Source organism: Tasmannia lanceolata, unplaced genomic scaffold, assembly GCF_043159265.1.
Source record: "Tasmannia lanceolata isolate RefF3 unplaced genomic scaffold, GAP_Taslan_0.1 ptg000029l, whole genome shotgun sequence".
Taxonomy (NCBI): domain Eukaryota; kingdom Viridiplantae; phylum Streptophyta; class Magnoliopsida; order Canellales; family Winteraceae; genus Tasmannia; species Tasmannia lanceolata.
This window is the reverse complement of record NW_027518706.1, coordinates 10,294,329-10,318,848: the sequence shown is the minus strand read 5'-3', so window position 1 is coordinate 10,318,848 and position 24,520 is coordinate 10,294,329. Positions and strand designations below refer to the sequence as shown.

Sequence of the window (24,520 nt, the reverse complement as noted above, 5' to 3'; positions counted from 1 at the left end):
AGAATGCGTAATGCAGGGGTGAAAATATCATCTGCCTATTTATCACCGATGCTAATAAACCACCACGAGGTCCTTGATTCAAGCCTTTAAACTGAACTAACCATAGTAGCATTTTCGAATTAAAGAGCACATGGATTTTGACTTGTACCTTCCAAAAACAAGTGGCCACAATTAGCCTGCTTCGGGTCGGGTTGAGCTTTTGGTTAAAAAAGAATCGGAATCAAACCAAATTCGACCCAACTTTAAGGTAAAAACTTAAATCAAATTCCCAAAAAAAAAAAATTAATAAATAAAAAAAATGAACTTGCAACCCTAGCCACAATGCTTATGGGTTGAGACCTTAGTTGTTATTTTTGTTTCGTTTCGTCTGGAATGGACGAAGCATTTTGTTTTGGACAGAAATTGGAATTGACATACATTCCATTTCGTTATGGATTTCAATCCATTTTGTCCATTCTAGACAAAATTCGGACGAAATTTCATATTCTAAATGAAATGCCCAATTTTGTTTGAAATTTGTCAAATACTACTAGTAAATAAGGGAATACCCATAATTTGTATTTATTACAAATAGTTTCAAGACTCAATTCTAAAAGAATAAAAAGAATAAAAAGTCAACTTTCCAGTTTTAGTACAAAATTTAAAAAAATCTGGCTGGGTCAAGATCTTAACTTCCAAACGATGGGGTATTTTAAAAATTCATAAATTCCATCATGTCCAAAAATTATTAAGTCCCAAAAGTCAGATAAAAAAATTTCATAATTTGGTCTCTAAAATATTTTCATCTTGTCAGGCATTGGCCAATGCACGGGTCAACACAGGTATTTCAATTGATAGTTATCTCAATTTAAGTAAATGTTGGATCTTTTACATGTTTGGTTCATTTAATTGTTTCTTATATATTTTTAACAATTTCTGATTTTTTCATATTTTTAACTATTAAAAAATAATTCGGTTGGTGTGGTGAAATGAAAAGTTTCGAAATGAACGAAACGTTCGGTTCCGATCATCAAAACAAAACGGGGATCAAAACAAAATTCACGACGAAGGTTGGAACTAATTATAGTAGCATTTTACAAGTAACCATGAAGCCCATTTTTCGTGAAGCTTCTTTTTCTTCAATCAAAAGATCACACACACACACACACACACACACACACACATATATATATATATATATATATATATATATGAGTTTAAGTGAAGCTACACATACGTGTAACTAACTTAGCTACACCGACGGCTTAAACTATAGTGGGCCCACATTGTTTGGGTGATCCGAACCATTCATTTGATAGGCCCTCACATTGATAGGGTGTGCTCAAAAAATCAGCTTTATTGGATCATCCCAACCCTTCAAACTGTGGAGGCAAAAATGGACCGATTTGTGAACGTTTTTACACGTCCATTTTTGCCTCCACAAATTGTAGGGTTGGGATGATCCTATGGAGCTGATTTTTTGGTCACACCCTATCTATGTGAGGGCCCATCAAATGACTGGTTTGCATCACCCAAACAATGTGGGGCCCACTGAATTTTAAGCCGTCGGTGTAGCTAAGTTAGCTACACGTATGTGTAGCTACACTTCTCTCTCTCTCTCTCTCTCTCTCTCTCTCTATATATATATATATATATATATATATATATATGTGAGAAAACGGTTCCTACACATATGTGTAGATAAGTTATCTACACACTAGCTTAAAATACATTGGGGGCCACATTATTTGGGTGATCCAAACCATTCATATTAAGGCCCTCACATAGATAGGGTGTCCACAAAAAATCAGATCCATAGGATCATCCTAACCATTCGAAATGTGGAGGCAAAAAATGGACTAATTTGTGAAGGTTTAAAGACATCCATTTTACCTCCACAAATCGTAGGGTTGGGATGATCCTATGGATCTGATTTTTTGTAGACACCCTATCTATGTGAGGGCCTTTAAAATGGATGGCTTGGATCACCCAAACAATGTGAGCCCCCACTGTATTTTAAGCTAGTGTGTAGAGAACTCTCTACACATATGTGTAGGAATCGTTCTCTCTCTCTCTCTCTCTCTCTCTCTCTCTATATATATATATATATATATATATATATATATATATATATGAGAAAAAGATTTCTACACACTAGCTTACACTGAAGGACATATTGTTTGGGTGATCCAAACCATTCATTTGATTGGCCCTCACATAGATAGGGTGTCCACAAAAAATCAGCTCCACAGGATCATCCCAACCCTACGATTTGTGGAGGTAAAATGGACGTGTATAAACCTTCACAAATCTGTCCATTTTTTGCCTCCACGGTTCGAAGGGCTAGGATGATCCTATGGAGCTGATTTTTGTGGACACCCTATCTATGTGAGGGCCAATCAAATGGATGGTTTGGATCACCCAAACAATGTGGGCCTCCACTGTATTTTAAGCTAGTGTGTAGATAACTTATCTACACTTGTGTGTAGAAACCGTATTCTCTCTCTCTCTCTCTCTCTATATATATATATATATATATATATATATATATATATATATATATATATAGAGAGAGAGAGAGAGAGAGAGAGAGAGAGAGAGAAAACGGTTTCTACACATATGTATAGAGAGTTCTCTACACACTAGCTTAAAATACAGTGGGGGCCCACATTGTTTGGGTGATCCAAGCCATCCATTTTAAAGGCCCTCACATAGATAGAGTGTCTACAAAAAATCAGATTCATAGGATCATCCCAATCCTACAATTTGTGGAGGTAAAATGGATGTTTTTAAACCTTTACAAATTAGTCCATTTTTTGCCTCCACAATTCGAATGGTTAGGATGATCCTATGGATCTGATTTTTTGTGGACACCCTAGCTATGTGAGGGCCTTAAAAATGAATGGTTTGGATCACCCAAATAATGTGGCCCCCACTGTATTTTAAGCTAGTGTGTAGATAAGTTATCTACACATATGTGTAGGAACCGTTCTCTCATATATATATATATATATATATATATATATATATATATATATAGCAAAAAACCCCGTGCGATGCACGGGCAGACAAAGAATTGTATAGACCACATCATAGGTTGATCTAAACCGTCCATGTGATGGAACACAACATAAATAGTTTGTGCCCCAAAAATCATTTCCATAGGCTGATCCTAGCCCTCCAATCTATAGAGGTTTCCATAATTCCTCTTCAATTGGATGGTTTAGATCACCCTATAGATTTTTTATTAAAAAAGCATAAAGGAGGGGGCTAAGATTGAAATTATGTGGCTTTAATGGGTGCCTTTTTTAAAAAGCATAAAGGAGGGGGTAGGAAAATATGTTGGTTGAATGGGTACATTTGTTAAAAAAAATAAAAAAAAGTGATGTGTAATTCTCATAGAATTTTCAAAAAATTCAAAAAATTCTCTTCTACTATATAGTATAGAGGAATAAGATTGTGTGCTCGACCGCACCAAGCTTAGGTGTGGTTGAGGGCCCAAAACTCATGTGGGCCCCATTGTTAGGATGATCCAAAGCATTTATTTGCAAGGCCCTTACATAGATAGGGTGTGTACAAAAAATCAGCTCCATAGGATCATCCTAACCCATCCAAAAGTGGAGGGCAAAATGGACAAACACCGTTTGCCACAAATCTGCCCATTTTTGCCCTCCACTTTTGGAGTGGTTAGGATGATCCAATGGAGCTGATTTTTTGTACACACCTTATCTATGATGGGGCCTTGCAATGAATGGTTTTGATCACCACAAAAAATTTGGGACCCATGTGTTTGGGCCCTCGACCGCATATAACCTTATATGCGGTGCGGTCGACCGCACACTCCTTTTCCTCATATATATATATATATATATATATATATATATATATATATATATATATATATATATATAGAGAGAGAGAGAGAGAGAGAGAGAGAGAGAGAGAGAAAACGGTTACTACACATATGTGTAGAGAGTTCTCTACACACTAGCTTAAAATACAATAGGGGCCCACATTGTTTGGGTGATCCAAGCCATCCATTTTAAAGGCCCTCACATAGATAGGGCGTCTACAAAAAATCAGATCCATAGGATCATCCCAATCCTACAATTTGTGGAGGTAAAATGGATGTCTAGTCCATTTTTTGCCTCTACAGTTCGAATGGTTAGGATGATCCTATGGATCTGATTTTTTTTGGACACCCTATCTATGTGAGGGCCTTTAAAATGGATGGCTTGGATCACCCAAATAATGTGACCCCCACTGTATTTTAAGCTAGTGTGTAGATAACTTATCTACACATATGTGTAGGAACCGTTCTCTCATATATATATATATATATATATATATATATATATATATATATATATATATATATTTTAAACTAGTGTGTAGATAACTTATCTACACTCGTGTGTAGAAATCACACACACACACACACAAGAGGAATGCTAAACCGAAGGACACACTTGCAAAACCTAGTTGCAAGGGATACTCCATTGGGTCCATGCTACCAAAGTGCATTTATAATAGCACTGAAAAAATGTAAAAGTATATATATATATATATATATATATATATATATATATATATATATATATATATATATATATATAGAGAGAGAGAGAGAGAGAGAGAGAGAGAGAGAGAGAGATGAAACTGTTGGTGCGCTTAAATGCATTCATCTAATGGGGGCCCACTTTGTTAGGATGATCCAAAGCATTCATTTGAAAGTCCCTTACATAGATGGGGGGTGTACCAAAAATCAGCTCCATAGGATCATCCTAACCCCTCCATTTGTGAAGGACAAAAATGGACAGACACAAATTTGCCCATTTTTTGTCCTCCACAAATGGAGGGGTTAGGATGATCCTATGGAGCTGATTTTTGGTACACCCCCTATCTATCATAAGGCCTTGCAAATGAATGGTTTGGGTGCGCTTAAGCTCACCAACAGTTTCCTCATATATATATATATATATATATATATATATATATATATATATATATATATATATATATATATATAGCAATGATAGATACAAGGGAGCCCTTGCATAAAGAGCCGCAAAAGAGCTCTTGATTGGATCCACATCATTTTCGGTTATATTTTAAAATTGGTTGAAAAAGTAAAATCAATTACATTTGATGATGTGGATCCAATCAAGAGCCCTTATGTGGCTCTTTATGCAAGGGCTCCCTTGTATCTATCATTCCTCTATATATAATAATAATAATAATAATAAGAGGAATGCTAAACCGAAGGACACACTTGCAAAACCTAGTTGCAAGGGAGACTCCATTGGGTCCATGCTACCAAAGTGCATTTATAATAGCACTGAAAAATGTAAAAGTGAAAGAATAATAAACTTACTTGGATGATGTGGATCAAATGGGGCCATGCAGATGATTTTTGCAAGGGTGCTGTTTATGTTGTATTCCGTGATCTTTTGATTGAAAATAAAAGTCAGATGCATCATTAAAATAATTAACAGAATTTTAATTAATTATGTTAATTAAATTAACCGAAACTATTAAATCAATGGGACTTGCTAGGCATTTTTTGCATAAAGCCATTTCAAGGCTCATTTTTTTTTGAAATGATTTTCAGGGCTCACTTTTTCAGAATAAAACAACCCTATTTGTAGCAGATTTTGTCTTACTCATTTAATTTATCCGAGGTGGTTGTTCTCTCTTGAAAAAGTAAGCTGAAAAATGGCTTTTGCAAAATTTCCAAGCACATCCCTAAATCTATTTATCTATATCTATGTATACAATATATATAGGGAAATGATCAGCGCTACCATGGTTTGATAAAGATGCACGAACAAATCTTGTCGTTTAGTATTTAAAGGCCCATGAGAACTTTTTGAGAACCGAAATATTCTTCTAACAACCCTTTAATTACTAAACGATAAGATGTTTCGCGCATCTTATCATAACATGGTAGTGCTGAAATCATTTCTCTATATATAATTGGAAAAGCCGGGTCGTCCACCAATGTTATTTAAGAACTTACAAATGTCGTATTCTTCAACTATTAAATACATTATGGATGTCAATTTTTTATAGCTACATTTGGGGTTCTAATAATTGATGCTCCATAAACTTATAATCTTTATATCTTTTTCCTTGGACGAGGAACAATTACTATTCCTATGTTGATAATTTATACCCTCTTATTCGTAATACTTAGTACAAAATCCATTGATATTGTTATTAGTGGTACCTTCTTATGAAACATTGTTCAACGTACATACATGTGAATAATATTGTTTTGTATAAAAGTACATATTGCAGGTATGTGCAAAGGTAAAACTCTTCTTCCTCTTCTATGAAATTTGTTGTGCTGATCGCAACATCTATGAACTTTGGTGTGGCAGTGGCAGCGGTAGCAACACCAATGGCAAATGTATGCATCGCAGTAGCACCATACTCCCGCTAGGCAATGATAGTATGAGGTCTATGATTTTCTTTTCGTTTGACAAGTAAAAAATTTGGTGCACCAGAAATGTTGGCATAGCTAGGACAAAGAGTTGGACGTAAGTGCTCTGTGACTAGAATTAGGACATGGTAGTGATGGACAAAACCTATTTGATAATTAATACTCTAACATTATAAAAAATATTGGTAATAGAAATATTAATTATTAGTATATAACTTACATTTTAAAGCCCTAACTTTATTTTTACCACATAAAAATTTCTTAAGAGCACGTATTTTCACAATATTTTTGGCATGCTGTGTTCTTGGGTACGAAAAAAAGTAAAAAAAGAAGAAGATGATAGGCTGCTATATTTGCACTCCCATATTTTGATAATGGGGCGAACTTACATTTTCTTTTATTATTTAGCCATTTGTCAAAGGATATTAGAATTCCCAAAAAGCTCTCATGAGCCAATTTAAAAAGGAAAGAGAAGTGAGTTTGTATTATTATCAAAACATGGTAGTGGAAATCATAGTCAACAAAACTTTTAAAGCGGCATTTTTTTCAAAAAAATGCATTTTATTGGTTTGCCATTTAATACTCTGTTTAAAACTTTCACGTTAAAAAACTCTTTTTTTTTTTTGAGGAAAATTTTTAAACATGATTAAAATGCGTTTTAAACACGATTTTTTGGCCAACTTTCCAATTTTACCCCCACCATATTTTGTAAATGAAAAAATTTAAATGCATTTTTTTGTGGTTCCATTTTTTATTACGTATTTTTGGGAAGTGATATATCCGCCCCTTTTGATTACTTGGGACACTCGGCAAGAGTGTATCAATAATTGAAGAGGGGCTGATGTACTTCACGTCAGAAGGATTCAATGGGGCTGATTGCCACGTACACTGCTGCTAGGTGTCCCAAGTAATCAAAAGGGGCGCATATATCACTTCCCGTTATCATATTAAACTTGAATTTTTTTATATTAAACCATTTTCATATTTAACCATTATCATATTAAACACGAATATTTCCAGCCCCCCTTTTTTTTCCGAATCACATTTTTGCTAACTATGGTGGGAATATTAGTAGCCAAAATGATATCATCTATGTGTGGCACAACCAAGCCACATTTTAGGAGCAATAACATAGAAGGAAATGATATATTTTCTTCTCCGGGCCAGCTTCCTCTAGTGCATTTAATAATTTTAGGTGTGCAACTTGGGTTGAGCCCAACCCGAACTTGACGGGTTTAACTTGATTTTGACTCGTGTTGGGTTGGCCTTCCATTGGGTTGGGTTGGGTTGGGTTAGGGTTGGAAAAAGCAAACATGATTTTAATTTCAAGCTATATGTTAATGTTGAGGACTTGGTTTGGGAAATTGAACCCGATTTAATTACTGGTTAGGTTAGAGTTGAGGCCTTGGGCAACCCTGCCCGACCCGACTCGACCCGACCCGACTCGACCCAACCCGCCGTCCCTTCTAATTGTATCGTGGCTTTATCACGAGTTTACGACTCGATCGGAAACTTATATATCCCCTTGTTTGTATTTTCCTGTTTTTGGCCCCAAGCCTACAGGTACCAATTTGGAAAATTGTGTTAGATGGTTTGGGATAGGGTTGACCCTTCTCGTTCAGGTTGGGTCAGATTAGGGTTAAGTTAATGCTACCTTTGATTGGGTTCTAGGAGACCCAACCCGACCCAACCATAGTGTAAAAAGAAAAGTCATAAATGCACTAGAGGGAGTGGGCCCGGTTTAGAATCTATTGACTGGTTTTTGTTCTGACACCTTGAGAATGACATTTTTAGCGATATTCTGATCACTGTCAAGATCTAAACCTCCCAAATCGTGATGGTTTTCTACCTCTGTAGCGATAGGAAAATGATAGCAGCACAATGATTTGATGTTGGCACGATCACATCTTGTTTTTATTATTTAAAGAGCTGTCAAAGGTTGTTACAGTTCCCAAAAAGCTTAAGCAGGCCAATTAATAAACAAGAGACAAGCTGGGTTTTTCCCCAGTTATAATATCCATTTAAGAATTGATATCCGCACTCACTTGTTTTGATATTTACATAACTAGTAAAAAAGGCACGTGCGCGGCATCTTAATGAACTATTCCGATTGCGTATGAATTTAATAATAATCTTTAAGCAAGAAAGATATGTTTATAGATGTCACAATTTTTTAAGAGTATGATAAAGAAAAAGCCTAAGATATGAGGAGCTACAAGTATAGTTGCAATGCCAAAAATATATGTATCAAAAGCATGTATAAATATGTATTCTAATGGAAACTATTGTTGAAACTACATATGTTGAGAAAAACAATGAAGTTTATAAATGCTTAAAATCTCATTATATAGATTTTGATTGACACGGTTAGACTTATATCTCATGCACAATCCTTTGCTAAACATTGATTTGAACAATTCTTCACTTTGGACTGAAAATTGGTCTCAACTTTGCGTCACATGCATTTGTTATTTGAAGATTTGAAGGGGGTTTTAAACCCCAAAGGAGAGTGATCCGATGTCATCTCTTGGGCATTTTTCCATAACCTGGCCTTAGCTATTGGCTCATACAATAGATAGGATTTTAGATGTATGTCTAATCTCAGCTATGTTCGCTAAAAATATAAAAACATTAACCGAACAAATTCACCAATTAACAGAACCATCTAGCCTAGACAGTGAATACTATAGTGTAGTTAAATCATTCCATCTAAACAAATAAAGCACATATCAAAGCTCCCCTGGGGGGGATAGCAGGAAAAAAGATATACGTAGAAGAGGGAAAAACACACAAGCAAGAAAGTAAACATTAAAGTACTGATTTTGGAAAGAAAAAAAAGTATTGAAATTGGGCTCTAGGACACAATAAGAATTAGAGTTGTGGGACACAATTAGAAATAAATGCAAAAGGTGGAATTAGAGTTGTGCGATGCACGGGCCAAAAAATAAATAATTCGCCAAAATTTTGCCAATATACATATGATATTGAGAGATAGAAACAATTTTACTAAAATCATGGGACATAGTGGAGATTTTTCTCTCCAATAAATAGAAACAATTTTGCGAATATACGTGGGATATTGAATAATAGAAACAATTTTGCTAAAAACATGGGATACTGTGAGATTTTTTCTACAATCCAAATATGTCACCTTATAGAGTGTGTTTTACGTTGTTATCCAAATACATCACCTTATAGAGAGTTTTACGTTTTTTGAGGACTCGCAGCAAATGAAGAGAAAGAATTTGAGGCTGAAAAATACAAGGGAATGAGCTGTCTTAAAACCATCTACAATAAAAAGCTAATACTGGCTAGGGAACAACTTGAGAGAGAGATACAATGCTGTGGTGCCCAAGGGATCCACCCTACCAAACCGAGTGACGCCACGACTTAAGAAGAAAAAACATGATGTCATTGAATGACTTTATGTGTCGCAATCTAGAGGACAATAAGACGCACAAAAAGATGGTTTCTTTATCTCACAGAAATTAACGTTCTTTTACCACTGGAATGTAACTCCTCTAGACCCTCTATTCCACCAACAACAACAACTTTAACACGTGAATCAAAACATTTTGTATCTTAGATGAGACTAAAATTCCCAAAGAACATTTTCAAGATGGGCGAGGCTCTTCCAGCCTTCCTAGCTTTTCCCTTTGAAGGCGTCGCCATACCTTCTGCCCCAGATCAAATACAGGCATTGGACTGTCACTGCAAGGAGGGTCGCGCGAAGCGAGTCCCAATCTGTGTTGCATGCTGCAGCCTTGATTGCCACATTTGGAGGCCATATAAGAGAGAGAGATGGGAGAAACCTGAGTCGTATGCAGATGATTTGGTGTGAATAGTAAATGAAATTGTTTACGTTTTTTTTGTGAAGCCAGCAGATTAAATATGAATGGGAAAATTGTTTACGTTTTCTTACAGAGGCTTGATTATATGGAGTTTCTCTATAGATCGGAGAGCTAGGATCATCCTACGGAAATGATTTCTGGGTCACAACTTATCTACATTGTGGCCCATCAAATGGATGGTTTGTATCATCCTATTGTACGGGCTGTACAGTCCATTTTGAAAAATAGTGGGGTGAAAATGGTAATAGAAGGGAGCGAATTTATCATTGCCCTTAGACTACTGTGTGGCAAATCTTCCTTTTTGGAAAACAAAGTCCTTTTTTGGGATACTAAAAGTCACGATTAGAATAGGAGAAGGGACGTACGTTAAGTAAGTTAGACTTTTGAAGTTGAGTTAATAAGAAACTAAAAAAAACTTTTGAAACTCGGTCGATAGGGGGTGTCACAGCGAACAACTAAGAAAATTTTGTCACGTCTCTCTTGCAAATGCAAATGGCAGAAATGACCTGGGCTGTGGGACAAAATTGGAATTAAGGCTGTAGGACACAATTGGAAATAAAGGCAAAGGGTGGAAGAAAATAACCCATCATTTTGCATTTATAGATAGTAAATAGATTCACTCCACTAAACACCTTTTTAATTGCCTCGCTATTTATGCTATTTATAGCATTTGCAACAGCCTGTAAGATCCCTTTTTTTTTTGGACTATTTCCCTACGGATGCCCGCAAGCACCCATATAAGATCCTTAGCTGGCTTTTAGAGGCTCTTGAGTGCTATTATAAAAATAAGGGAGTGCGGATATCATTTCCATAATTAAAGTAGGGGAAAAGATATATTCAACCCCTTTTTTCCCTAGGACAGCCACATGCAGTGTAAAAGAGTGTACGGATTCGGCTCATTAAAAGCTCGGCTCGGACTCGTTCGTTTACTAAACGAGCCGAACCCGAACCCAAAAGTTAGGCTCGTCAAATAAACAAGCTGAACTCGAGATTTGTATAGTTCGGCTTGGATAAGCTCGTGAACTTTTTAGGCACGGTTCATAAAGCTGAGCCGAGCTTTAAAGCTCGGATTATGTTCGTTATATATATATATATATTACTTAATGATATATATTTGAGGTGTATACTAAACGAGCTGAACCGAACCCAACCAAGCTCGAGCCTGGCTCGGCTCTGGCTCGTTCGTTTACTAAATGAGCCGAGCCGAGGTCGAGCTTTGTTGAATTTTGGCAAGCCGAACACGAGCCCCCAAAAAAAAAAAACTCGTCACGAACATGAGCCGAGCCTCAAACTAAGTGAGCCAAGCACGAACACCCTAATGTTCGGCTTGGCTCGGCTTGTTTGCAGCCCTAGTCCTAAATACACTAGAGGGTGGCGAACATATCACTTTCCTTAAAAAAGTGATTGCGTAAGTCATTTCCACCATATTTTATACGCTTTGTGCAATATAACATGTATTCAAATAAAAAAAGTAGGGGAGCCAATATCAATTTCTCAATATGTATTGTGTGTGGGTGTGAATTACTATAGGGCCCATTTTGTAGGATGATCCCAACCGTTCAAAGCATGACCTACACCATACATAAATAGGCTGTACCCTGTAAATCACCTCTATGTTATAATCCTAACCCTCTGCTCTATGGAGGTTTCTATAATTTGCAGTCACTCTACTGATGACTACTGATTGGAGGGTTAGGATCATCCTATGTAGATGATTTACGAGATACAACCTATTTAGGTTCTGACCCAACAAATGAACGATTTGGATCATCCAATGAAGTAGGCCCCACAATGCTTTTTGAAAATACTGGACTTCAAACGCGCACACCATATAAAATCTCATTTCTCAATATATTATGGTGTGGGCATGAATTCCAATATTTTTCAAAAAGCGACCTTGGGGGAGGGGGATTGTCTACCTTGAAAAATACTACTTGGTGAAAAGTTAGAATGAAAGCCACCGGGTTGAAGTTGGCACATAGTAGGCCACGGAAGGGTCAACTTGTGGAAAGGGCTATTTGAAAAAAAAGAGACAGAGTGAGCCGTCATAGAGTGAGCTGCCGGCGGATGCCGAATGTTACACTCCTGAGTAGGGGTACAGCTTGGGTCGAGCCTCAACCCGAAACCGACGAGTTCAACCCGATTCTCGCTCGGGTGGTGTTGCCATTTTCTCGGGCTGGGCTGGGGTTGGGAAAAGCCAGCCCAATTTAATTTTGGTCTGGGTTAGGGTTGAGCTCTTAGCAACTCAAACGACCTGAACCTAACCTTGGTCCTCTAATTTTATCTTGATTTTCTTAGGATAATGTTTTTTTCTTTTATATTTTTGTTTGTTTAGCCCTAGGTGAACAGAACCCAACCCGATTCAACCTGACCCGATTTGGAAAAAAATAATAGATTAGATGGGTTGGGTTATGGTTGAGAGATTTAAAGGCGAGTTGGGTTAGGACTGACCATCGTCAACCAGAGGCTCGGGTTGGGCTAGGGTTGGCCTCAACTCGATCCAACACTACCGGAGTTGCACTCCTACTCATAAGTGGCGGCCTGCCTAGGTTAGGGACTAGGTGGGACCTAGCCTTGGATGGGACAAATTTAAAGGGCTTAGCCGCCTAGCCTTTCCTAACTCGTTCAATTTCCACTCCATAATATTGACAAATTGATATTAGAATAGAACCCTTACTTTTATGATTTGATTCCACGCTTTCACACTCTTGGCCCTCCCAGAAGAGGACAGTAGGGACCTTGGTGGGATCGATGAGAACAATGTGGTTTCTAATTTTCGCCAATCTTTCCACTACCAGACAAATCCACGCCTCATTCTTTCCTTCAAAGATTTTTGGCAATCCCCAGCAAGCTGTCAACAGCCTAGATGTAACATTCAAAATAGAAAGAATTGGGGTGCCGATATCAAATTACCAAGGTAAAATTCCCAATCCACCTACAGTCAAAATCAGAGAAACTGCCAGGGTAAATAGATTTGGGTTGACTCTTACTAAAAAATACACAGAAAAAGTAAAACAAGAAATAAAAAATCCCAAAATTTCAGGAATCAGAAATCTGAAAGGATTTGATTACTAAAGTGTGCAGACAGTTATTTTAGGATTTCAGAAGCTCAAGTCCTTTTCGAACTTCAACCAATACTCTTTTTTCTTCACGCAATCTTTTCATTTACCTACCCAGATAAAAAAAAACCCACCAAGTAGAAAGAAAGCCAAAACTGAAAAGTCCTCTTGTTCCTTGTTACGGTCCCTCCTTTTCGCAAGACTTTATCTTAGCATTTTAGCACGGTTATTTTTATTTTTAGCATTGATACGTTGTCTTTCCTATTTTACATATTCCATCTTTGGGTTAATTCCTATTCGGGGACCCATAGATCGTCTATATAATGTAGATGCTGTATGGCTAGTGGATTATTCGAAATTTTATTGCTTTCTTGCTTATTGGGAGGCCCGGGTTACCTCGAATCAACCCATTTCAGATACACTCTACGCTGGTTTTATCACCCCTTTTCTCTGTTTTATTCTCTTTTGTTTTTTTTTCCTTTTTGGGTTTTATTAGTTTCATAGAGAGAGGGAGAGTTGTACTGAAAAATTATATATTGATTCAATCTAGAGGTGGGTTTGTGTTTTCTGATTCCCATTCCAATGGAGAAATCAATTTTCTTTGTTCTTTTGGTTTGTTTGGTGATTTTTCATGGAAAATTTGGAATGGGGGCTGGAACTGAGGATGGATCAGAGGAATGGGGATATGTTCGAGTTAGACCCAGTAAGTAATTTTTCTGCTCCTTTTCAGTATCTATTGGTTTTGAGTTAGCGAGTTTGTAATTTATGGTTTTCTTTGTATTGGGTTGGGGAAAATACAGAGGCCCACATGTTTTGGTGGCTTTATAGAAGTCCACAGAGAATTGAAAATGCTTCAAATCCTTGGCCTATAGTACTGTGGTTGCAAGGAGGCCCTGTAAGTCTTTTTTTTTTTTTTTTGGTACTAACAAAAAGGAGGAGATCTCTTTACACTTTAATTTGATAAAAAAGTACTTTTTTGTTGAATGTGTTTAATTTTATTGGATTTGGAAACAGGGAGCCTCTGGAGTGGGTATTGGGAATTTTCAAGAGATTGGGCCATTGGATTCCAATTTGGAGCCTCGGAATTCGACTTGGTTGCAGAAAGCAGATCTTTTGTTTGTGGTAATTTGTCTATTTTTCTGTGTTTTTTTAGAAATTAGCAATGAAGTGGAATTGAAAAAAGGGAAGATTCTATGTCTTATCTCTGTAATGTAATGTAGGATAATCCAGTAGGAACTTTCTTTAGAAACTGACCAGGAATTGGAATTGAAAAAAGGAAGATTCAATCTTTTTTCTTTGTAATTTAAAGTTTTTTTTTTTTGAGAAACTAACCATGAATTTGAACCAAAAAAAGGAAGATTCTATGTTTTATCTCTGTAATGTGATGTAGGATAATCCAGTAGGAACTTTTCTTTATAAACTAGTCATGAATTGGAATTGAAAAAAGGGTAGATTCAATCTTTTTTTAAAAACTAGCCATGAAATTGTACTGTTTGCTTGTATCTGCTTCTATGCTTCTATAGAAACTAACAATGTATTGGAATGGAAAAAAAGGAAGATTCTATGTCTTATCTCTGTAAATATAATGTAGAATAATCACAATAGCACCCACCAAAAAAAAAATCACAATAGGTTTCTGTAGAAACTAACCATGAATTGAAACTGAAAAAGGTAGATTCTATGTCTTATATCTCTAATGTGATGTGGGATAATCCAGTAGGAACTTTTCTGAAGAAACTAATCATGAATTGGAACTGAAAAAAAGAAGAAGATTCTATGCCTTATAATCTGTAATGTAATGTAGGATAATTCAGTAGGAACTTTTCCTTAGAAACTAACCACGAATTTGAACTGTAAAAAAAAAGGAAGATTCAATCCTTTTTCTCTGTAATGTAATGTCGGATTAGGAACTTTAATTTGGCCTTGTTTGGATTGCAAGAAAAGCAGTTCTTTTTTTTTTGAAAGAAAAACATTTCTGACAGATTTTTTTCTTGGGAATTTTTTTTTCCAACAATTTAGAGGAAAATGATATTATTATGGTTAATTTAGATGGATATTATCATGAATTGAAGGTTCTTCTAAGTAAAATTTGATTAGGATCGGTTGAAATATTAGGATGTTTTCGAAATATTTTTCCTTTCCAAACTTTTCCCAAAAGTTCCTGCAATCCAGACAGGGCCCTTTAAAAAAAAAAAAAATTTGGTCCAAACAGTGCTTTGGTTTCAACAAAAACGTTTCTGCCAGGGAACTTTTTCTCGGAAAATTTTTTATTTCTAAAATTTAGGGGGAAATGATATGATTAAGGTTAGTTTACAAGGATATTGTCATAAACTGAAGGTCTCTTTTAAGTAAAAATTATCAATAGTTGGTCCGAACGATCTTTTTCAATATGTAAAATAAAGTAGGAACTTTTAGAAAAAAAATTTCTTTCCAAACTTTTCCAGAAAATTCCTGTAATCCAAACAGTACTTTAGAAACTAGCAATGAATTGGAATTGAAAAAAGTGAAGATTCTATCTCTTATTTCTGTAAAGTAATATAGGATAATCCAGTAGGAATTTTTTTTTAGAAACTAACCATGAATTAGAATTGAAAAAAAGGAATCTTCTAGCTCTTTTATCTGTATATGTAATGTAGGATAATCCCAACAGGAACTTTTATGTAGATGAAATGGACATCACCAAGAAATTATCTAGGATGAGAGAGTTATGGATTGCTTTCTTGTGACTGTACACTAAGGATTTCTGGATAGATTCTCAGGTTCAATTTTAGAGGTACATAACTTTGCCATTCTAAATCAAAGTCAATCGAAATTTATGCCTATGTGATGCTATGGATGTCATCTATCAAATGAAATAGACCTCACCCAGAAATTAATACAGGATGAGAGAGTTATGGATTGTTTTCTTATGAATGTACGTGAAGGATTTTCTCGATAGAAAATTCCTACTGGGATTATCATAAGAGAGAAACTAACGATGAATTGGAACTGAAAAAAGGGAAGATTCTATCCCTCATCTGTCATGTAATGTAGGATAATCCAATAGGAACTTTTCTTTAGAAACTAACCATGAATTGGAACTTAAAAAAGGACGATTTTTATCTCTAATCTGTGTAATCTAATGTAGGATAATCCAGTGGGAACAGGATTCAGTTTTGTGGAGGATGAAAAGTTGGCGGTTACAACTGATGAAGAGGCAGCAACTGATTTAACAACCTTGCTGATGGAGCTCTTCAATGGAAACAAGAGCCTCCAAAGAAGCCCTTTATTCATTGTAGCTGAGTCTTATGGAGGGAAATATGCTGTTACTCTTGGATTGTCGGTTCTAAAAGCTATCCAAGATGGGCAATTGAAGCTTACACTTGGAGGTACTTTGTTTTTTCCATTTTCTTTTCAAAATTCTGCACATCTGTTAATTTTAATCCACCAAAAAATACGTAGAAATCTATGGTGAAAGAATTGGGTTCTCTGCAAAATGCAAAATGGTTGATTATGGTTAATTAAGAGCGATTGCAAGAAAAACATTTCTGATGGGATTTTTTTGTGTCCATGATTTAGAGAGAAATGGTATGATTATGGTTAATTTAGAGGGATATTATCATAAATTGAAGGTCCCTAAGTAAAAATTGAATAGGATTGGTTTTCGTTATCTTTTTTCGTGTGTAAAAAAGTTTGAAATTTTAGAAATATTTTTCCTTTCCAAACTTTTCCATAAATTTCCTACAATCTGAACATGGCCTTAATTTAGATCAATGTCCTGAATTCTATCCAACATACACTCAGAACCTGAAGATTATAGATATAAAATGGGTTGATTTTGTGGTTTGCACTGTTTTGATTTTTGTTTACAGGTATTGCTTTAGGAGATAGTTGGATTTCCCCTGAAGATTTTGTGGTGAGTAGTCTTTTTCCAAGGAGCAATTATGTATACTTCATTCCCTAGTCTTAGTCAAATGGAATGTTCATTTTGTCTATCTATCAAAACTTTGTTCCTAATCTCTTTACATACAAGTAATGAATTTGTTTATGTAACTAAGAATTTCTAGTTTGAATTGCAGTTCTCATGGGGCCCTCTGCTTAAAGATGTCTCGCGACTCGATGACAATGGTGCCAAAGAGTCAAACAGGTTGAAATATATCAGTTTTTGATAAAAAAATTCAACAGATTGCCTTTGAAATTTTGATTTATCTAACATACCCATTTCACATAATGAACAGTCTAGCTGAAAAGATTAAGCAAGAGCTCGAACAAGGCCACTATGAAGATGCAACCAATTCATGGAGTCAGCTGGAGAGCGTGGTCAGTTCCAGCAGTAACTCCGTGGTAGGACTGTATTCTCTGCTCAATTTACTAGGTTGCAACTTGGGTCAGGTTTTCAAGAACCCTACCCTACCCTACCCTAGAAATTATCTTGGGTTTGGTTGGGTCGATTTTTTTAGGGAAAAGCCCTAGATTTCAACCCTATCCTAGATAGTTTCTCAGTTCGATTTGGATTATGTCGGGTTTTTAATGTTTAGCTTAGGACAATGACTAATTTTTATGATTCTAGTAAAACTCTATGCTAAAATATCGAAATGTAAGTCATTAAGTGCATAAATTTAAGGGAAATGATATCGGCACAACCACGTTTTATTAATTGCACAAATCCAGCTTGTGTTTTCTTTTTGAATTGGCTTGTCATAGCTTCCTGGGAACTGTAATATAATAACCTTTGACAGCTCTTTAAATAATAAAAGACAAGATGAGTTAGTGCAATTATGAAAATGTGGTTGTGCCAATATCACATCCCTAAATGTGGTTGACCACCTTGATAAAAGCAATTATATCAGGGGAAATGATATCAACAACCATGTTTTGGATATGATATCAACCATGTTTTAATAATTGCACTAACCTACCTTGTCTTTTCCTTTTTAATCGACTTGTGAAATCTTTTTTGGAACTTTAATGACCTTAGACAGCTCTTTAAATAATAAAAGACAAGATGAATTAGTGCAAATATCAAAACATGGTTGTGCTTATATCAATATATTGAAAAATAATTTATCATGTTAGTCAATAGATGATTAAGAAATTCAAAGTACACCTATAAGAGTCGGGTGAGGTCGGGTTGGGTTTCATGTCTCGGAACCCGACCTGACCCATGTAACCATGTTAGTCAATAGATGAGATTGGGTCGAGTTTTTTAACCTGAAAAACAACCCAAACAATGACCCATGATTTCTGAGCTGGACCTGGGTCGGATAAAAATCGAGCCAAGTTGCAACCTTACAATATATTACTTTGATCATCATTCATGGTTCATGTGTTCATCAACATTGGAATTTGGATTTGCAGGATTTCTACAACTTTCTGTTGGATTCAGGGAGTGACCCTGTTTCTACGGCAGCCGTGGGATTTTCAGATGGAATTACAATGAAGTATTCAAGATACCTGACCTCAAAGACTTCCTTAACTGGTGATTTTTCTGATTTCATGAATGGTGTCATCAGAAAGAAGCTAAAGATTATTCCCCCGAGTGTAAGGTTAGTTTTTCCCTTTAGAACAAATTGAAATATATGGTCTAATTTGTTTCTTTTGTTCCTCAGCAAAATATGTTTCTAATGTTTGTGTTGATCCTATTTTGCAGTTGGGGAGGGCAGTCAGATCTGGTTTTCTCTTCTCTGGCAAATGATTTTATGAAACCAAGGATCAATGAGGTAAATTTCTAGGAAAATGTCTCCATGTAGTCTCTTTTAGCAGGCAATCTTTGCTTCTATCCATATACAACTAGGAGGAGCATCTAATGTGTTCCTAACCCTTTGATCAATCATTCATCAACAGCTGAAATATTTGATAGTTGATTGCTTAGAGAAATTGATCTAATGGCTGTATCTCTTGTGTTCCCCTAGTGGAGGCCCATCAGTTTGATGGTCCAGATTTATCTTTCAAAAAAAAAAAAAAAAAAAGTTTGATGGTCCAGATCCAATCACAAAACACATCCAAATATACCGCGCTTTTAAAATCTTAGGGATATTGTTTTTTTTTTTCCCCTGTTTTTGCCTCAAACCAACCCAAACCTATTTGTTCCTAGCTGATCCGACCTGATTCGGAAAATCAAGTTGGGTTGGGGCTGAGAGATTTCAGGGCGCGTTGGGTTAGGGTTAACACGCCTTGACCCCCAAGGCTCCAGTTGGGTGGGGTTAGGGTTAAAGAGAAGAGTGTCATTATTCAAACAAAAGGACTTCGAATATCATTCCCATGGCTAAACTTACTATATCATGTGTTTCTCCTAAGCCATTACGTCTAAAAAATGTTACAAATTTTCAACAGGTGGATTTGCTCTTATCCAAGGGGGTGAATGTGACCGTATACAACGGGCAGGTATGAATTCTCCAACAGTATTTCTCAACTTTCCCTTTACTTATAATCTTTGCAGCCCTTTTTTCCTTTTTTATTCGTTCAAATTCGGTTTTTTGTTTATGAATTCGGATTTGAATCCAGATAAATGGATATTTTCGAATTCGGATATCCGTTTTATGAATTCGGATTTGAATCTAGATAAACGGGTATGATCGAATTTGGATATCCGTTTATGAATTTAGATTTGAATCCGGATAAACGGATACGGATAATATCCGAATTCGAATAATAGCCGTCGGATGCGAATTCGGTAACAAATTTTAATTATCCGTCGAAGTCGAATTCGGATACGGATACTGAAATTTGTAAACGAATTCGAATTCGGATATAGCACTGTCCGATTCGAATTCGATCCGTTTACACCCCTAGTTACAGTGGATACCATGGCATATTGGCAGGCATGTTAAATATGTGGTTGAGTTTGGCGTTTTTTCGGTAACAACTGCCACAGTACCAATCAACTAACTCTCTCTCTCTCTCTCTCTCCAATGGACGAAACATCCGGAAGTGCGAAGTGATATATTCGCCCCTTGTTTTTACTTGGGCAGCCCCATCAGGTGTATTAATTACTACTACTCTTTTACACTAGAGGGCGGCTGTCCCAAGTACAAATAAGGATCCGAACCATTTATTTGTTGGGCCAATCTTAACGTAAAAAAGCTACACCCCTTAATCCATATCCACGGGACAATTTTAACCCTTCGGTCTATAGAGGACTGCCACTAAAAGACACCTCTAGATCGGAGGGTTAACTAGGATCATCCTAAGGAGATTATTTACGTTGTGTCCTAACAAATGAATGGTTTGGATCATCCTATGAAGTGGGCCTCACAGTATATTTAGAGGGAGATGATTGAAGTGGGCCTCACACCATAGTAAAATAAAAAAAAATAAAAAATCTTGGAGTGATTGAAACATTCTTGAAAAAATTGCATTATTTTGATGTGCCTCTTTACTCGAATATTCTTGCATTTTTTAATTAAATATAAATTTTTTTAATGGGCCCACTGTGTTTTTGGTAGTGTTTGGATTCGGGTATGTGCCTACATTGTTTGGATGATCCAAAGCATTCATTTGATGGGCCCTGACATAGATAGCGTGTGCCCAAAAAATCAGCTCCATCAGATCATCCTAACCCTTCAATCTGTGGATGAACCGTCAACTGAGGGGGCCTACCTTCTCCAAATTGAAACTACAGGGGGTGTAGTTGTCACGTTTTAAACTATAGGTGTAGAAGTAACTAGACGGGGTGTAATGTAATTTTCCCTAAAAAAAATTAAACCCACAACCCATTTTAGAAAACATATGTACAGAACCCCTTTGACACTTTTCATTTCATCTTATTTAGAAAATTAATATATATTGTAAATATATGTGGTGTAAATAGAAAATAAATGTATATCTTCTGTTTTTTTCTGGAACTAGAGTGGGATAGTTTCTGTGGGCACACAATATTTAGTAACAAAATGTTTTAACTAGAGTGGCTATTAGTCTTTTGAGCAGACAAGTTTTGGGCCCACATATGTCACATTGGCCATTGATCAGGTCTGTTAGTCTTACCTACAACAAATCCAGTTCTTATTTGTTGGATGCCACTAAAATCAGTTCTTATTTGCAAATGGGATTATTTTAACCTAATCCTATTTGCAAATGGGATATTATACATCAAGGCCTCTTCTGAAGCTATTAACTATATCATTTCTAAAACTATTATAGTCATTATGAAGTTAATTGCACGACATCGTGGATACCTAGCAAAAACATGGATTAAATTACACTTTTTTCTAACTATTTTTGTTGGTTTTTCTGCTTTACTTTTCTTATTTTTTAACTTGTTGGAATTACTTTTATCAAATACTCATGGTACTGTATCTGATGGGAATGTCAGCTTGATCTCATATGTGCAACCAAAGGAACCGAAGCATGGGTTCAAAAACTCAAGTAACTCTCACTTTTCCTTCTCTTCCTTTATTTCCATGGTATTGATATTTTTGTTTCGACATTTTAATGGGCGTAAAACAAATTTTACACCCAAAAAAGAGCCTAAGAGATGGTTAAGAATATAACCCTCCTTTTGTTTCAGATGGGAAGGACTGAAAAATTTCACCAACACGGAGCGAACCCCACTTTATTGCAAGCATGGGGAGACCAAAGGGTTCACCAAGTCCTACACCAATCTGCATTTCTATTGGATTCTTGGAGCAGGCCATTTCGTAAGTCATTCACCATTCTTTATCTTCATTTCTTCATTTATAACCTTATCTAGCAAATCTCTCTCTCTCTCTCTCTCTCTCTCTCTCTCTCTCTCTCTCACACACACACACACACACACACACACACACACACACAATGGATTGATGAGGTGATGAACCTCCCCTTGAAGCTTTATCCCATGTGGAAGCAAAGTCAGAAATTACTAAAAATTAAGCCTCTAATCTTCCTATAATTTCTTAGTCAAGTTTTCAATGTCCCTAAACTTTCTCTCTACACATCCGAAGTTACTAAAACATCTATATCACAAGGCCAACTTGGGGAAGTTAAAAAAAACTTCATTAAACTTTCTACTTAATAAGCCACTTAACGAAAATATGTAAAATAGGCCCATGGAAGACTGAATTTTTCTTCTCTTTATCTGAAAATCGAAGTTTCCATCTGTATAATAAAGTAGGAATTACAAGCTTTCCCATGATAAATATTTTGCCTTTCTTCTATTTTTTTGCCTATCAAACCATTTGAAAATTTTCCTGATATTAATTTTTGGATTTCGACAGGTACCCGTGGATCAGCCCTGCGTAGCTTTAAAAATGCTTGGAGATATCACTCACTCTCCTGCAAAATAAAAACAGTCCATGGAGGTTTAGGCAAAGGAAAATAACAAAGAGAAAAAAAAATTTAAAGAAAGAACAGCGACAATGGTGGCTGGGGAAGAGAAAGATAAGAATAAATTTATCTCTCAGTTATTTTTTATTGTTTTCACATTTCTTATAATTTATTGTTCATTTATGTTGACAGAAGGAAGATAGAGAAAGGATTATAAAAAAAAGGAAGTGTGATTATTATAGAAATAAAATAAAGGAAAATGATATTAAAACATGCTAAGGATGGTTATTAAGGTAGGGCATCTTAAGGGAAGTGTTATATGCACATTATATGCTCCCCTTTTTTTAACTTGGGACAGCCATCTCTGGTGTATCTATGACTGCGGATGGACTTATTTACTTCACGTAAGAAGGATTCAACGGGCCTGATTGCCACATACACTGGATTTGGCTGACCCATGTAAAGAAAGGGCTCAAATTCATGATTATCCCATTTTCATCCCGCTTGATCAAAGGTCTAGATCATCCGATCAGGGTGGGACCAAGGGTAATAAGCTGGACTTGTGACGGCCAACTATATTCATGGACATGATGACCCTCGACGTGGCAATGGGTCTATTCCATCCAATGACAATTTTTCCTCTTCTAAAATTGGGATTGTTTAAAAAGTTTTTATTTACGCCGTGTTCGGATTGCAAGAATTTTCTAGAAAAACTTTGAAAAAATTTAATGCTCTTCCATTTGTTTGATTACTTATGAAGGAAAACTAACTCGTAGTCTCGTACCACTTCCGTTGAAGTTTTGTTTACATGTAGCTTTAATTTATAATGTTATCGCCTAAAATTTATCATTGCTCTCTAAATTGTGGAAACAAAAAAAGTTTCTATTTTTTTTCCTCAAGAAATATTTTTTCCAGGGTCTAGGCTTTGTTTCTTTCGATGTAAAATGAGCCTAAAAAACTTGTATGCCCATTTTATGTGGAACTTGTTAATCATCAAGTTAGCATATGGTGGAAAGTCTGCTAATCGTCCACGAAACTGTTTCATGCGTTCAAAATATCTTATTCATGGATGTGTAGTCTGCAAACCATCCCCTTGTAATTCCTTTTAACTATTGTACAAAAGGTTTTAAATACACAGTTATGTCATTTCCTTGTCCATATGGGCCATGAATTAGCAAGGACAACACTATATACGGTTGCTTTATGCACATTCATAGTGGCAAGGTATATGTAATGAGAACAGTAGGCCACTTGCTGTGAGCAATAATCATCGTCCTAAATAGATTAAATGGATAGAAGCTATTGGTTGCTAACCCAAGTCTAACACTACGAGGCTTCGAAGAAAACAAAGGTGATTGTAGTCCAAAGTTTCCCAAGCCGTAGAGTCTGCACTAATATTGCCTTCGGTGTAGTTGCCATTTTGCCATGTCAAGAAAGAATGTTTACTTCGACATGTATAGCCTCTGCACTTTGTTTCAATGGGAAATAATGCTGAATCTTAACATGAACTTTTTGGTCTCTAGTCGATGAATTAGTTTTCTAGTCATCTGAATGTTGTGCAGTTGTTTTTCACTTTGAAATCTCACATATGTGACATTCAAAATCTTTAGTCTTCCTTCCAGTATATCATGTAATTGGCGCATGCATCTATTTTGTTATAATGGAGGCCCAAATCCCTAATAATTTTCTCCGATTCATAAAAAGGACTTCAACAGCTCATCACCCTCTGGAAGTATCTCTTTTAGTATTTCCACCTGTTCAGACACTTCATTAAAGTATAAAAGAAAATATAACGCCTTCTCCAACAAAAGCGTTTGGAGTAATTAGTAGTTTCACATGGTGCCAGAGCAATTGCCTGCGTTCAAACCTCCTTGATGTCAAAAATCCACATGCAAAGGTCAACCCAAAAGTGGGGCCACATGTTCCACGTGTTGGCCAACCCAAAGAAAGACGTGCCGCACGCC

The 24,520-nt window shown here is 36.1% G+C and overlaps 1 protein-coding gene across 1 annotated transcript; it reads left to right on the top strand.

Annotated features, from left to right (window-relative positions):
* The first annotated feature begins 13,595 nt into the window (after nt 1–13,595).
* On the top strand, nt 13,596–22,829 carry SCPL51 (serine carboxypeptidase-like 51). Its single transcript, XM_077369970.1, has 13 exons — nt 13,596–14,037; nt 14,135–14,229; nt 14,349–14,456; nt 16,462–16,702; nt 17,186–17,229; nt 17,393–17,460; nt 17,552–17,657; nt 18,672–18,859; nt 18,964–19,033; nt 19,647–19,697; nt 21,625–21,677; nt 21,820–21,949; nt 22,508–22,829. Exons 1-13 carry the CDS (start codon nt 13,917–13,919, stop codon nt 22,574–22,576), a joined length of 1,344 nt encoding a protein of 447 aa, XP_077226085.1. The 5' UTR covers nt 13,596–13,916; the 3' UTR covers nt 22,577–22,829.
* Nucleotides 22,830–24,520: the final 1,691 nt, after the last annotated feature.